The sequence below is a fragment of the Drechmeria coniospora genome, chromosome 03 (genome assembly GCF_001625195.1).
Source record: "Drechmeria coniospora strain ARSEF 6962 chromosome 03, whole genome shotgun sequence".
Lineage (NCBI taxonomy): Eukaryota > Fungi > Ascomycota > Sordariomycetes > Hypocreales > Ophiocordycipitaceae > Drechmeria > Drechmeria coniospora.
The window spans coordinates 4,430,060-4,443,845 of NC_054391.1; the positions used below are offsets into that span (position 1 = coordinate 4,430,060).

The 13,786-nt window shown below is 59.0% G+C and overlaps 4 protein-coding genes across 4 annotated transcripts; all 4 read left to right on the forward strand.

The window, feature by feature from the left end:
• Positions 1–1,435: 1,435 nt before the first annotated feature.
• Positions 1,436–4,684, forward strand: DCS_06912 (glycoside hydrolase family 3; the record flags this gene model as incomplete). Its single annotated transcript, XM_040804199.1, has 5 exons — positions 1,436–1,515; positions 1,620–1,738; positions 1,909–3,183; positions 3,275–4,506; positions 4,556–4,684. 5 exons carry the CDS (start codon positions 1,436–1,438, stop codon positions 4,682–4,684), a joined length of 2,835 nt encoding a protein of 944 aa, XP_040654303.1.
• Positions 4,685–5,452: 768 nt separating this feature from the next.
• Positions 5,453–7,502, forward strand: DCS_06913 (rxt2-like protein; the record flags this gene model as incomplete). The annotated part of the gene is made up of 3 exons (XM_040804200.1): positions 5,453–5,948; positions 6,005–6,373; positions 6,427–7,502. 3 exons carry the CDS (start codon positions 5,453–5,455, stop codon positions 7,500–7,502), a joined length of 1,941 nt encoding a protein of 646 aa, XP_040654304.1.
• Positions 7,503–8,813: 1,311 nt separating this feature from the next.
• DCS_06914 (Phospholipid methyltransferase) lies at positions 8,814–9,717 on the forward strand (the record flags this gene model as incomplete). The annotated part of the gene is made up of 2 exons (XM_040804201.1): positions 8,814–8,865; positions 9,212–9,717. The coding sequence occupies 2 exons, from the start codon at positions 8,814–8,816 to the stop codon at positions 9,715–9,717; spliced, it is 558 nt and encodes a 185-aa protein (XP_040654305.1).
• A 326-nt stretch (positions 9,718–10,043) lies between these two features.
• Positions 10,044–12,992, forward strand: DCS_06915 (putative manganese transport protein; the record flags this gene model as incomplete). The annotated part of the gene is made up of 4 exons (XM_040804202.1): positions 10,044–10,474; positions 10,872–11,452; positions 11,537–12,050; positions 12,131–12,992. The coding sequence occupies 4 exons, from the start codon at positions 10,044–10,046 to the stop codon at positions 12,990–12,992; spliced, it is 2,388 nt and encodes a 795-aa protein (XP_040654306.1).
• Between the last annotated feature and the right edge of the window lie 794 nt (positions 12,993–13,786).

Below are 13,786 nucleotides of genomic sequence, written 5' to 3' on the forward strand. Positions count from 1 at the left end.
TCGACTCGGCATGCTGTTTCGATTCGCACGCAAGTCGCTGCCTGCGCACACAAGTGCATGGGTGCATGCCGAATTGCCGCAAACCAAGTAGGAGTAACACACGGCCTCGGCCTGTATACACTGTGTATGCATGTCGGTGTAATCGCTCAACCCATCTCAATCAACTCAACTCATGTAACGTTCGCTCCCAAGTCGACACTTGAAGCCGCTTTGGGAGATCACGCCCCACCCGTCGCCTATCCCTCTCACCGTCGACGGGCGCCTGGTGGTCTCACCCTCCATCTACCTATACCGATGGAGCACGGAGTGCTGTATTCATACAGGGTAGTTGGGGCATATTACAGCGCAAGTCTGCACGCCTACATGTAATACTTGCTGGTGCAGGACAAGTATAGTGTCTGCTCAAGCATGTACACTCGCAGTACGGACACACGATGCAGTACCTCGACACATGTACTCCATACTCGGCGTACTGTACTCCGTATGTACTGTAAGTATTGAGCTCGTGCCAAGCAAGTGCATACTTGAGATGTACAAAATAGTCCGAGGTCCGAAAGAAGGGTCTACGCTTATGGAGCCATTCATTCGACCAAGCACCCCGTACAGTCAACTGAGTACCCAAGGCGAACACGCTTGCAAAAGGTCCTCCCTACGGTTGTTTGCGATGTGCGTCTCCAGTCCGGACCATCTGATAACCGGCATTTGACCCAATTGCGCTTCACCATGCATGTAGCGCAAGGATGAAACACACGGTTGATAACAGTGAATAGCCAACGGGCCAACAGGGACGGGGGGTATAACTTGCACAAGTCGTCCGTCCATAGTGACCCCCGTGTTCCCTCTCATGACTATCGGTTTCACAATGTGCTCGCATCAACACCCAACATGTACTGTACGGAGTCCTGCGTCCGGTACTTGCAGTACTTGGTACGGATGAGTAATACTCGTGTCGACCAGGGATTACCGTACGGAGGTATTCCGTTGGTATTCCGTACATGTACTTGCTTGATACTACCGCATGTACCGTTGCCGCACACAAGGGCAGTGCGGTACATGCAAGTATGTACAGTACTCGGCCTAGAGGGGACCGAGCCGGAACAAAGTGCCACTACCGAGAATTTCCTAGTCGTATTACTTACGCACCAAGTGGGTCAAGTCAGCGGGTAGTGATGAATGCACCATGGCTGATTGCTCCACCCGCTCGCTCTCCTCGAGCTCAGCCATACCTTACCAGTTGCGAACCAACGGCAACATCATCATCACCATCACCATCATCGTCACCATCGTCATCATCATCACCTCGCCTCGCCTGGAGCGGAGAGGCATCGACCTCGGCTGAGAGACCTCGAGAAATCTGTTCCTCCCTGTCGCCGTTCGCTTCGCCCAGCTAGTATGCTCATCAGCAACTCCTACCATTCCGCCGTCGCCATACATCATGTCTGCCAAGGCCAGTTCCAGCTCCGGTTCCCATCCGGACAATGGCCATCTTGACCCAATATGGCAGCAACTCGACTGGTGCGTCCGCCTGCTAGCACCGCAGCTCGTGAAACTTCCATTCCGCCCTCATCCCTCCAACCGCTCGCTGCAACACGTCGCCACTAACCCGTCTCTTGTTGCAGGGCGATTGGACAGACGCTGATAATGGGCTGGGATGGAACCGAAGTCACTCCCCAGGTGAGGAGCCTCATTGAGGACCATCACGTCGGCTCCATCATCCTCACGGCCAAAAATTTAAAGTGTTCGTCATCCCTTTCCACTCCCCCCTCCCAACCCATTCGCTCCCCTCCTCGTCTCCTATTCGCATGGCCATGATCGAAACCAAGTGACCTCATCACCGCCGCGTGATTGGACTGCATGCCCAAAAATTGTGTCGAGAACTCGGGCTAAAAGCATGAATGGATAAAATAGCGGCCCAGCAAACGACGAGCCTCGTTCAAGAACTGCAAACCATTGCCAAGAACGCCGGTCATCCCGTTCCGCTGCTCATTGCCCTCGATCAAGAGAACGGCGGGGTCAACAGCCTCTTTGACGAAGACTATGTTTGCCAGTTTCCGAGCGCCATGGGCGTCGCCGCCACCGGTCGTGCCGAGCTGGCGTACGAGATAACCAGGGCGACGGCCATGGAAATCTCGGCCTGCGGGGTCAATCTGATGCTCGGTCCCGTTCTTGACGTCCTCAACAATGCCCGCTATCAACCGCTCGGAGTGCGGGCGACCGGTGACGATCCCCAGGAGGTTTCGCAGTACGGCCTCGCCGCCCTGAGGGGCATTCGTGATGCAGGCATGGCCTCGTGCGGAAAGCATTTCCCTTCCTACGGAAACCTCGACTTTCTCGGCTCCAACCTCGACGTGCCCATCATCACGCAGACGTTGGAGGAATTGAGTCTGAGTGCGCTCGTCCCCTTCAGGAACGCCGTCGCCTCGGGTCAGCTGGACGCCATGTTCGTCGGCGGCTGCGGCATCTCGAACCCCTCCATGAACGTCAGCCACGCCTGTCTTTCCGACCAGGTCGTCGACCACCTGCTTCGGAGCGAACTGGGATTCCAGGGCGTCGCCATCTCCGAATGCTTGGAGATGGAGGCCCTTAGCCAAGACCTCGGCGTCCAGAACGGCGTCGTCATGGCCCTCGAAGCCGGCTGCGACCTCATCCTGCTTTGCCGTGCCATGGACATCCAGCTGGAGGCCATCAAGGGTCTCAAGTTGGGACACGAAAACGGCATCATAACCAAGGAGAGGATATTCACCTCCCTCCGCCGCGTTCTGAAGCTCAAGGCAACCTGCACCTCCTGGTCCAAGGCGCTCAACCCTCCGGGCATCTCCCTCCTCTCCCAGCTCCACACATCCCATCTCAAGCTCTCCAAGAAGGCGTACGACGACTCCATCACCGTCCTTCGAGACAAGGAAAAGCTCCTCCCTTTGGGCAGCTCGATGCACCCAGGCGAGGAGCTCCTGCTCCTCACGCCGCTTGTCAAACCCCTTCCCGCCTCCGCCATGACCAAGGCGCTTCTCAGCTCAAAGGGCGGTTCCTCGAATGCGCCGACAAATCACGACATGTGGTCGCATCGAGAGAGGGGTTCCATCATGAGCGGAGAGGGAGTCTTTCGAGAGTTTGGCAAGAATCTTGCCCGGTTCCGTAATGAGAAGCTGCTCCACACCAGCTACACCGCCAACGGAGTGAGGCCAGGTATGCGTCCCCCGCCCACCCCGGTGCCCGCCTTGCCTTTCTTGAGCCGCGCTGGTGCCGTGAAGCGGATGCTGACCCGATGCTGCGACAGTGCACGAGAACCTCATCAACAGAGCGTCGTGCATCGTCATCGTCACGGCGGACGCAAACCGAAATCTGTATCAAGCCGGCTTCACCAAGCACGTCGACATGATGTGCTCCATGCACAAGAGCCGCGGGAATAAGAAGCAGCTCATCGTCGTCGCCGTGAGCTCTCCGTACGATTTCGCCATGGACAAGTCCATCGGCACCTACATATGCACCTTTGACTTTACCGAAAATGCCATGTCGGCCCTGCTGCGCGTCCTCGTCGGCGAGGTCGATCCGCCGGTTGGGAGCATGCCCGGCACGCTTCGCAAGAGCAAACGGGTGCTCAAGTCGCGGCAGCATTGGCTCGTCGAAGAGTACGATCGATCGCGGGACGCCACGGGCCTTGGCGACCTACTCCGCGCCGTTCACCGTGCGACGGCGCCCGATCTGGAGTTTCTCAAGACCACGACGGCCGCTTCGTTCGAGCTCAATTCGTCGGCCATCAAGGAGGCGCACTTCGTGGTCAGAAACAGCAGCACGCAAGCGCTGTACGGCTTCGTCGCCACGTACTATACCGCCGGCGTGGGTATGCTCGGTGCCATCTTCGTCGATCCCACGAAGCGAAACGTCTCCATCGGTCGATCCCTGCACCGGCGAGCCCTGAAAAGCCTGGATCGGCAAAAAGGCCTCAAGAAGGTCCAGATCGGGATGCCCTTCCCCGGTGTCTTCTTGGGGATTCCCTCCAACCTCGAGCTGAGCACGGTTAAGGAATGGTTTGGCAACAGCGGCTGGGACACGCAGCTTCCTCGAAGGCTGACCAACATGATCATCGCCGACCTCGCCAACTGGCTCATCCCCGAGGGTCTGTTGCAGAACATCCAAAGGGCGAGCCTCGCCTTTGACCTGATCCATGGGCTCGAGAACGCCGATAGCGTGCTCCAGCACGTGCGGACAAACGCCAGTCCCGAGGTTCTCGAGCTGTACAAGCACGCCCTCAACGAGAGCAAGTCTTGCGGAATCGTACGGGCCAAGGACTCGGCAGGAATTCTGATCGGCACCGTCATCATTTGTCGTCAGAACTGTGCGCTCGCCACATACATTCCTTCGCTCCTGTCTCACGCGGGCAATGTCGGCGGCATCATCGCGCCCGTTGTATCCCCCACGCCGCAGTCAACGCTCGTTCTTGAAGGTCTCGCCCTCATGGGTGTTCGGCAATGCAAGAGCTACAAGTCCTCCAGGGTACTGCTCAGCTGGGTACGTTTATCCCGCCCTTTCTCGTCGGCTTATTTCTCTGACTCGACAGGTTGTCGACGACGCATGCGAACCGATGCGATTGATGGGCTTCGAGACCCTTCAGGTGTTTGAGGAGATTACAAACTCGCCCGAAGTGTACGTGCCTCATGTCGACGGATGGGTGGATGCAAACCGCTGACTTGTCGTCGCAGCTGCCAGACATGAAACGGGATGATTTTGTTTGAGGGCCGTGAAGATGTATCGATAATTCCGGTCGTGTGTTTACCCTAGGGGGGTTCATGACTTTGCACAGTCAACACGCGGGATGACAATGATGCAATGCTTGTTCTGAGTTTTGTAGCGCGGTAGGGGAGGATCTTGACGATATACACGAAGCTAATGTCAGCACCACGCCTGTATCACCAGTTCGTTCCTACGATGGCAGAAATGCCGATTCTGCTCAACCCCGTTCATCAATGTGTACATTGAAATACCTCATTCCAAATCGCTGGCAAGTCTGGTCGTCGCTGTGTTTATCATATTCGGTCCCCTTGCAGATTCCGGGGTAAACCTGGAATACAGTATTCTCATGAATTGTGAGGCGGCCATCGAGCCCTCCAAGAAAACCCCAGTCATCCGGCAGCGATTATAGTGTGGCATGCCAGTTGAATGGAGAGCCAAACCAAGTACTCTTTACTGTTTGTTCGGCACCGATGTTCACATCCAATTATCTAGTCCGAAAATATTATCCTCCCTCTCGAATAAATCCACACTGATGGAATCGGTGGTAACAGAAAAAAAGCTATCGTTATGTACTACTGTTCTCGTCTTCCTCTAAAGCATAAACAACATAATTACTCTGCATACGTCTACATGTACATTTCTTGGACTTATTACTATTGGACGATTCCCAGGAACTGTCACTGTTGTATAGCAGCACACTCAGCCAATGACGTAACGTTCGCGGATGAATTTCGGAGAATTGACCGGACCGGAGTCGGCAAAAGTAAGCGCCGTGCCTCGGTCGCTTATTGGTGCAGTTGCTGAGCTGTCGAACACGGCGCTCGTGGGCGGTGGTCATTTTGCAGGGCAACAGCTTGTAGCCTCGTCCCGCCTATCGACCAGCGTTGATCCTCCTTTTGTTCTCGTCAAAACTCGGCACAACACGACCGACCAATACCCCTGGCACAACACAGATGCGACGTATCAGAGCCCTTTCCGGCGGATACTAGCCCTCCGCGCCCATTTTCCCTCCATTAATCGAACTCCTACCGTTCGTCTCCTCGGCGCCTTCCTGCCCGTGGAGAGTCTGGTGCCCAGGCCACGACGACTCGCACGTCCGAACGATCACGGCCACGATTCCCATCGCCGTCGCCGTCACGATCACGCCATGGCTTCACAGCAGATCCTCTTCGCCGAGACGATAGCCGGCATGAAGAAGGCGTTCAAGAGAAAAGCCTACGGTAGGCTCCCCACGGCCGCTTTCTGCGAGGACGGACCACTGACTGGCGATGGTCAGAATCCGACTCGGATTCGGAAATTGAGAACCGCGGCAACCGCGGCAACAAGCTGAAGAAGAGAGCGCGATTTGCGCACCAGGGACAATTGGCGCCCACCCAGGGCCCGAGTGCATACAAGGAGGTAATGACCGAGCCCGCACAATCCCACCCTTCCCGGTCGAACCGTTCGAACCGTTCACCTGACGGACCATTTCTCTCTCTGCAGACCGTCGACTACTCGGGTGTCCGAAGATCCATCATCCACCGCAACCCGCCGCTCATCGATTACGACGGGTACGAAATCAACAGCGACGATGACGAACGACAGGTCGAAGACGCCGAGGTCTCGGCCGCCGAACTCAACCCTTACGCCAACGTCCATCTGGAACGTACGCAGCGTATCCTACCACCTGCACGGGCGAGCCAAGCTGACACGAGACAGACATATTGGCCCCGTTGACCGCTTCCACCGATCTGCCGACACACTCGACCCTGTCGAAGCCATTCACGTCCAGGACGCTCACCGATCTGGTTTCGCAGAGCTGCACAATGACGCGGAAGGAAAACCGCTCGCTGTGGAATGTCCGATATCTCTGGACGACGCTGTGCGGGGATGGAAACTGGATGCCGTGCGGGACGATGATTGGGCCAAACGACGTGGAATTCTACTCGGATGAACACGTCGCTCGGCACCTCCTAGGCTTAGCCAAAGCGAACATGGCCGACACTGCGTCACCGGGGATGGTGAACGGCGAGGGGGCAAACGGAGCAACAGCCGTTGCCGGCGACCACATGAAGCAGGCTGAAGATGTGGCCATGACGGACGCCGGAGCGGACGAGAACGAGGTCGGCACAACCAAGGACGAGGCAGAGGTCGACGAAGGCGCAAAGACGGAGGATAAGAACGAAACGGGGTGCCAGAGCCCCGCGATGGAGGAGGACAAGAGGCGGATGGAAGAGGGGAGCGCGAAAAATCACAAAGATGGTTTGGCCGAAAAGATGGCCAGCAGAGACAGGGGGAAGGAAGGCATGGAGCGAGCAGACGACGGTTCGGCCGACGGCGCGGCAAACAATGGGGAGACGGGGGAGATGGAGAACCGACGCAAGAATGACGAGACAGCTCCCTCGGTCTCGTCGGATGCCTTGGAGCCGGCATTTGTCCATCCCATGTTTCAGACACCGGTGGGCGTCAAGCTGGAGCGGGACCTCCACCTCCCGAGGAAGGAGGCCGAAGACATCCGGCGACTCTTGGCACTGTACGTGCAAAAGCAAGAGGAGATTTGCCGCGGAGCAAGCCGGTTGCATCACGGGCTGCTGAAGGCTGAGCGGCTGCGGAAGGACGTCCTGCACTGGGCCAAGGCGGAGGCGCACTGCGGCCCAGGCCGGGACATGTCCGACGGGGAGGATTGGTACGACAAGGACGAATGGGGCCTCGCGGATGACCTCAAGAAAGGCCACGACGAAGAGGAAGAGGATACGACGACGTCGGGCAAGAAGACGAGGAACCGTCGACAGTGAGCCCTCGGCTGGCTGTTCTTGGCCGGCTGCCTGCCATTGCCGGTTTTTTCTCTCCATTCCTTGTTCTGTTTCTTTGTTTCTTGTTTTGCACGGACCTCGAGGACGAGGCCCAATGAAGCGCGGTGATGACCCTGATGACCAAGTAATTGCTTACAGCACCATACAACTGCACATTGGCATAAATAATTCCTTCATTCCAGGTGCTGCGCAACCATTGCATTCAATGTGCATCCGACGGAGCTGGGGCAGCTCACTTGCTGTCAACGTACGGGCACCTTCAAAGTCCACTACGAGGCAGATCACAAGCACGTGGGTGCGTGGAGCATCTCCTTGGGTAATGTCATTGGGGGGGGGGGCGGACCTGACGGGGCTGTCTCCTGGACGTAGCCAAAGCTTGTGCGATGAGCACCCAGGATGATAGCCTTGGGCCATCCTATCGCGACGAGTGACATGCTAGGTTTGCACGAGCAGATGCACATGTAGGCGTCCATGTAGGGGTACGTTGTGGTACGTGTCGAATGCAATGCGACGTAATGATTGATGGGGGTTGGTTCGCAATTCCGCGAGTCCCGAGGATAGCATCGGTTCAAGGCGTTTTAGGCAGAGTACCGCGCAGCCCGTCCTGCCATTACCGCAGCAATAGGGCAAGTGTACTTTTGTTGGAGGGCAGTTGTTGCGACGTCCGTTGTGTTGCCTTTGCGGTGGATTCCGGGTGGCAGTGCGGCCCCACAGGAGCAAGCCAGTAAGAGGGCGTCGAGCGCCGCGAGGGTGACGAAACTATGGGTGCGCTTACGAGTACAACGACCGTTGCCGTCGGTGCGACATGGGCTGGTGCGATGGTTGGGGCGCTTCTTGGTGCGCTGGTTGGTGGGCGGTCGGGAGCCCGGACAGGCGCCAAGGCACGGTACCTACAAGTACCTCCAAGACATTCCCCCCCGCCCTGCCGGATCCGACAAAACTGCGACACGGCTAGTACATGGATGTATCCTCGTCATACGCTGGCTTGCCACCCATCCCGTCAGTTGTTCGATTCCCATCGCCATTCTCCCAGCAACGGCATACCTACTACTTGCACCATTTTCGTTTTGAGCCCGCGTCCGCTGCTGCCTCTGCCACTTGCTCCTTGCTTCTTCTCGCGAGGCCCTCAATCCCCCCGTGATTTCATCCGATTCGCCGTGACCGTTACAGCCTGTCGTCTTCTACCTTTGCAACCTCGTCCCCCCTTTTCTGCTCGCCATCGTCGTCGTCCTTCCATCGGGAAATCGTCCCATCCGCCGTTGCGTCTTCGGAAGCTGCCACGAATAGCCAGCCATGGACGTCCTGATGAGCCGTTTTGTCGACTTCGGCAAGACGAGCTTGCTGCGTGAGTCTTGCAAGGCCCGGGAGGCGAGTGTGGTGAGGCGAGCGTCTGTCTAATCGACCGTGTGCAGTGTCGGCATGCTCGATTGCCTTCAGCCCTCTGTTCTGGAAGTAAGTCCGTGCCGGCGGCGCTATCCTCCCCCCCGAGTGCCAGCCATGCGCATGTCCAAGACGCAAGGCGGCATCGCTTCGCTCCTGAACCGATGGCTAACGCGCCGTCTTCTCCGTGCCGCAGCATCATAGCCCGTCAAGGTTAGCACCCCTCGCATCCGATTGTGGCCCGAGGCCGACGATGACGCCGAGGCCGAAGCCGGGCACGAGAGGGAGAGAGAACTGACGAGGTCGTGCAGAGTACCGCACCAAGATCCTGACGAAGCTCTTCGGCGGCCACTCGCGCAGGGCCTGCTACGCCCTCGCGGCGACGATATTCACCCTCGGCATCCTGCGCGACTACCTCTTCAAGATGGCCATCCAGGAGCAGCCGTCGCACCCGCTGCTGCTGGGCTTCGTCTCCAAGGCGGCCGCCTGGGCGCTGCTGGCAGCCGGCAACGTCATGGTCGGAACGTCCATGTGGCTGCTCGGCATCACGGGCACCTACCTCGGCGACTACTTTGGCATCCTCATGGACGACATGGTCACCGGCTTCCCCTTCAACGTCTGCAGGGCGCCCATGTACTGGGGCGCCACGACGTGCTTCCTGGGCATGGCCCTGCTGTACGGCAAGCCGGCCGGCCTGCTGTTGTCCGGCTGGGTCATGCTCGTGTACGTCGTCGCCCTGCGGTTCGAGGACCCCTTCACCGCCGAGATCTATGCCAAGAGGGAGCGCGAGCGGGCCGAGGGCAGGAAGGGCGAGTGAGCGTCGCACACATCTTCCACCGACGCGGCCTTGCCCGAACACCGACGCCGGCTTTCGGTCGATGCATGTACGGTAATGTGTGTCTATGTACTGTATGTGCGCATGTGGCGAGTAAGCCAGGACGTCGCAGGATTGAAACGGTGGACCGAGGTCTTTGGACAGGCTCGAGCCCGAGCTTTCTCCCACTCGCATTGCTTCATCGTCGACCTGGCCCCGTCGGCCAAGCGCATCCCCGGGGACGAAGTTTATGAAGTGATTATTCGTCGTATTAGCATAGCAGCAGGAACGAACCAAATGACCGGTGCTCCACTCTCCCCCGATCCCCCATGATCCGTCAGGCCCCGCCCAGTCTCACGGCCCAGACCCGCACTTGTGCCCGCCTGCGTGTTGTTCCGTTGACGATGCTCGTCCGCAAGTTCGTCCTCGTCCATCCGCTCGTCCTCCTCCACCGGCCGCCTGCCGCTCCGGCTCGGCGTCGGATCAGGGCTCGGCCACGGTTCGGAGCAAAGGTTCGTCGTTACGTGGAGCCAAGGACGGACCACCTCGAGGCGGACCGAAGCCGAGGCGCAACCGCGGGAGGCGCTGCGGGCACTGCGAGAGGCCGAGGCCATCTGCCTAGGGATGGCGTGGGTGGTGGAGGGAAGGGGAAGGCAAAGGGGATGGAGGTGCGAACTGGCCAGCGTGTGGGCACGAGTGGATGGGGCTGCCGTTGCCCGTCGTTTTCGGGAACGGCGTTCATCAGCAGCAATGGTACTCGGTAGGTGCTGATTCATTACCCAGCCTCTGCCGTGACAGGCAAGCCCACGGGTGCGTGGTGGCGGCTTCCCAGCCGTCATAGTTCAGACCGACGTCCCGCTCTCCAGCCCTCGGTCAGCCACCGCCGAAGATCGCGTGGCGTCGAAAATACCGACAGCACGCCAACGGAGCTGACCGAGTGCCAGCTAGCCCATGACCCCCCCTCCCTGCCAGCTCCATACTTGATCATCCACCTATATCATACGGAGCATTCGAGTACGGCACGGATGAAGCAGGAACTCCCATTCCGTCCACGGCTTCTCTCCGCTCCGTCATCACGGCAGACGCGGCAGGCAGCGAGCCCCGTGTGGTAAAAATTTCATTCCGCCATCACCCGTGGGTGGACGAATATCCCGTAGGACAGCTCCCTCGTCTGGATGTCTTGCCGTCCGAGGAGAAGGCGAACAAGGCGGCTCGCCCTTGTGGAAGACGGCGACCGGAGAAGGGACCCGCGGGCTGACCTTGTCTGAGTGGGACGTCGACCTCGTCCCTCGATACCATCAAGATACTTCTCGTCCCATTCACGCATTTTCGGTGCTCGTCGGTGGCCCCTCTTCTCTTCCTCTTCCTCTTTCTCTTCCGCTTCCTCCTCCGCTTCCTCCTCCTCTTCCTCTTTCTCTTCCTCCTCCTCTTTCTCCTCCTCTTCCTCTTTCTCCTCCTCTTCCTCCCTTCCCCCTCCAGGCACGGCTCTCGATGCTCCCGAGCGACGAGTCCGTGCTCCCGAGCGCGTTCAGCCTCGTGATGGAGGACGGCGGGACCAGGCTGCGGTCGTCAGGACCTGGGACGTCGTCCGAAGCCCTGCCGCAGCAGCCGGACGACCGGCCACGGAGCGGCGTCCCCCGTGCCGCCAAGACGAGGACGGCGTTTGGCAAGACGAAGCATTGGATCGCCACCTTTTCCCGCTTCGTCGGCCCTGGCTTCATGATCGCCGTGGCCTATAGTGAGTAGAGTCGAGAGCGGAGGGTCGGCACGGGGGACCGCACCAAGAGGCTGGGCCGATGGGTGCTGACGCTCACGGCCGCAGTCGACCCGGGCAACTACGCAACCGACATCGCCGCCGGCGCCTCGTACCAGTTTAGGCTCCTCTTCATCGTCCTCCTGAGCAACCTCTTCGCCATCCTGCTGCAGAGCCTCGCCATCAGGCTCGGCACCGTCACCGGCCTCGACCTCGCCTCCATGAACCGCGTCTACCTTCCCCGTTGGCTCAACTGGTTCCTCTACGCCCTCGCCGAGATTGCCATCATCGCCACCGACATCGCCGAGGTCATCGGCACCGCCATCGCCCTGAATCTCCTGATCCCGCAGCTGCCCCTGGTCGCCGGCTGCGCCATCTCCATCCTCGACGTCATGGTCATCCTCTGCTTTTACCGGCCCGACGGTGCCATGAGGGGACTGCGCCTGTTCGAAGCCTTCGTGTGCCTGCTCGTCCTCGGCGTCGTCGTCTGCTTCTGCATTCAGCTCTCCATGATCAAGGGGACGAGCGTGGTCGAGGTACTTCGGGGCTACCTGCCCTCGGGCGCCATCGTTGAGTCTGCCGGGTGCGTTCCGCCTCGTTCCGCCTCTGGTCTTCGCATCACCTCCCGCCCTACCCTGCTGCTGACTCGTGCCGCGTCCGTAGTCTGTACCAAGCCTGCGGCATCCTGGGCGCGACCGTGATGCCTCACAGCCTCTTCCTCGGCTCCGGCATCGTCCAGCCGCGGCTCAGGGAGTACGACGTCAAGCACGGCCTCATGCCTGGAGAGCCACCGGCGTCGGCGGCTTCGTCGACCGATGGCGGCTACGAAAAGATCAGCTACGTGCCCTCGCATGCTGCCATCAGGCACTCGCTCAAGTACTCCATCGCCGAGCTTGCCCTCTCGCTCTTCACCTTTGCCCTCTTCGTCAACTCGGCCATCCTCATCGTCGCCGGCGCCTCGCTCTACAACAACCCAAACGCCGTCGACGCCGATATTTTTGCCATCCACGACCTTCTCGCCGAGAGCATCTCGCCCGCCGTCGGAACCATTTTCGCCCTCGCGCTTCTCCTCTCCGGCGTCTCGGCCGGCATCGTCTGCACCATCGCCGGCCAGATGGTCAGCGAGGGCGCCTTGCGCTGGAAGATGAAGCCCTGGCTGCGACGGCTGGTGACGCGTTCCATCAGCATCACGCCGTCCATCATCATCGCCGGAGCCGTCGGCCGATCGGGCTTGAGCGCCGCCTTGACGGGCTCGCAGGTTGCCCTCAGCAGCGTCTTGCCCTTCATCACGCTTCCGCTCATCTGGTTCACGGCCCGCAGCCGGTTCATGACGGTCCAGCCGGGCATGGCGAGGTACATGCACGACACGGACGAGGAGGGCCGGCCGGCGATTGGCCCCTCGATGGGCGGCATCGACATGTCGAACCCGTGGTGGCTGACGGCCATGGGTGGGCTTGTGTGGCTCATCATAACCGTCATGAATGTCGCTAATCTCGTGCTGCTGGGTTTGGGGAAGTCTGGCTGATCAACCAGCGACGTCGCATGCTACCTATAGATATGGATGTCTCGATTTTCCCGTCTCCTGTGAGACGCACGACGACACTTCGTGCGTCGTCATGGCGAGGACGATGAGCATCAGGAACATAAGTTGAGGCATTATCAGCGCATGAATTGGCATACTACTGCATACTGGAGCATGGACCCATGCACATACATATATAAGTACAACAGCTCGAGGTAGACAGCATCGGGCCATAAATCGTTTGGATTCACGTCACGCATATTCGCAGCGCAACGACCGAGGCGAGGGCGGCAGTGATGCGGCGATTGTGGGAAAGGGTGCCTAGGAATCAAAAGTTGGTGCTTCCGTCATCGCCGAATCCGCTCGTTGTCGCCGATTTCGTCACTACTCGGAGCTACTGTAATGAACGATTATGAGCCGACTGGATACCTACAAGTAGGTAGGCAGGTGATGAGCATTTCTCAACTACACGGACTTGGTTATCCCCGTATTAGAGGCCCACCGTCACCCATGCTGGACTATAGCTGTTCTCCATTATTATCACGAGTTAGCTCGGTCGACGGACGGACGGAATCGTAGTGCCGGCTAGTAATGCGCATTACGTCAATCGGCAAGCGCGACACCAGCCGCTGCCCCGCCACCGGAGGGCATCCGTCCCCGCATCACGCATGACCTGAAATACAAGCAAGGCACGTGCAATCAAGGCAATGATCCATCGACAAAACATCATACCGCCGTCTTCATCTCTCACTGTACTCTTTTCCGATCATCCTATACCTCGCTCCTGGCAAGCTGCG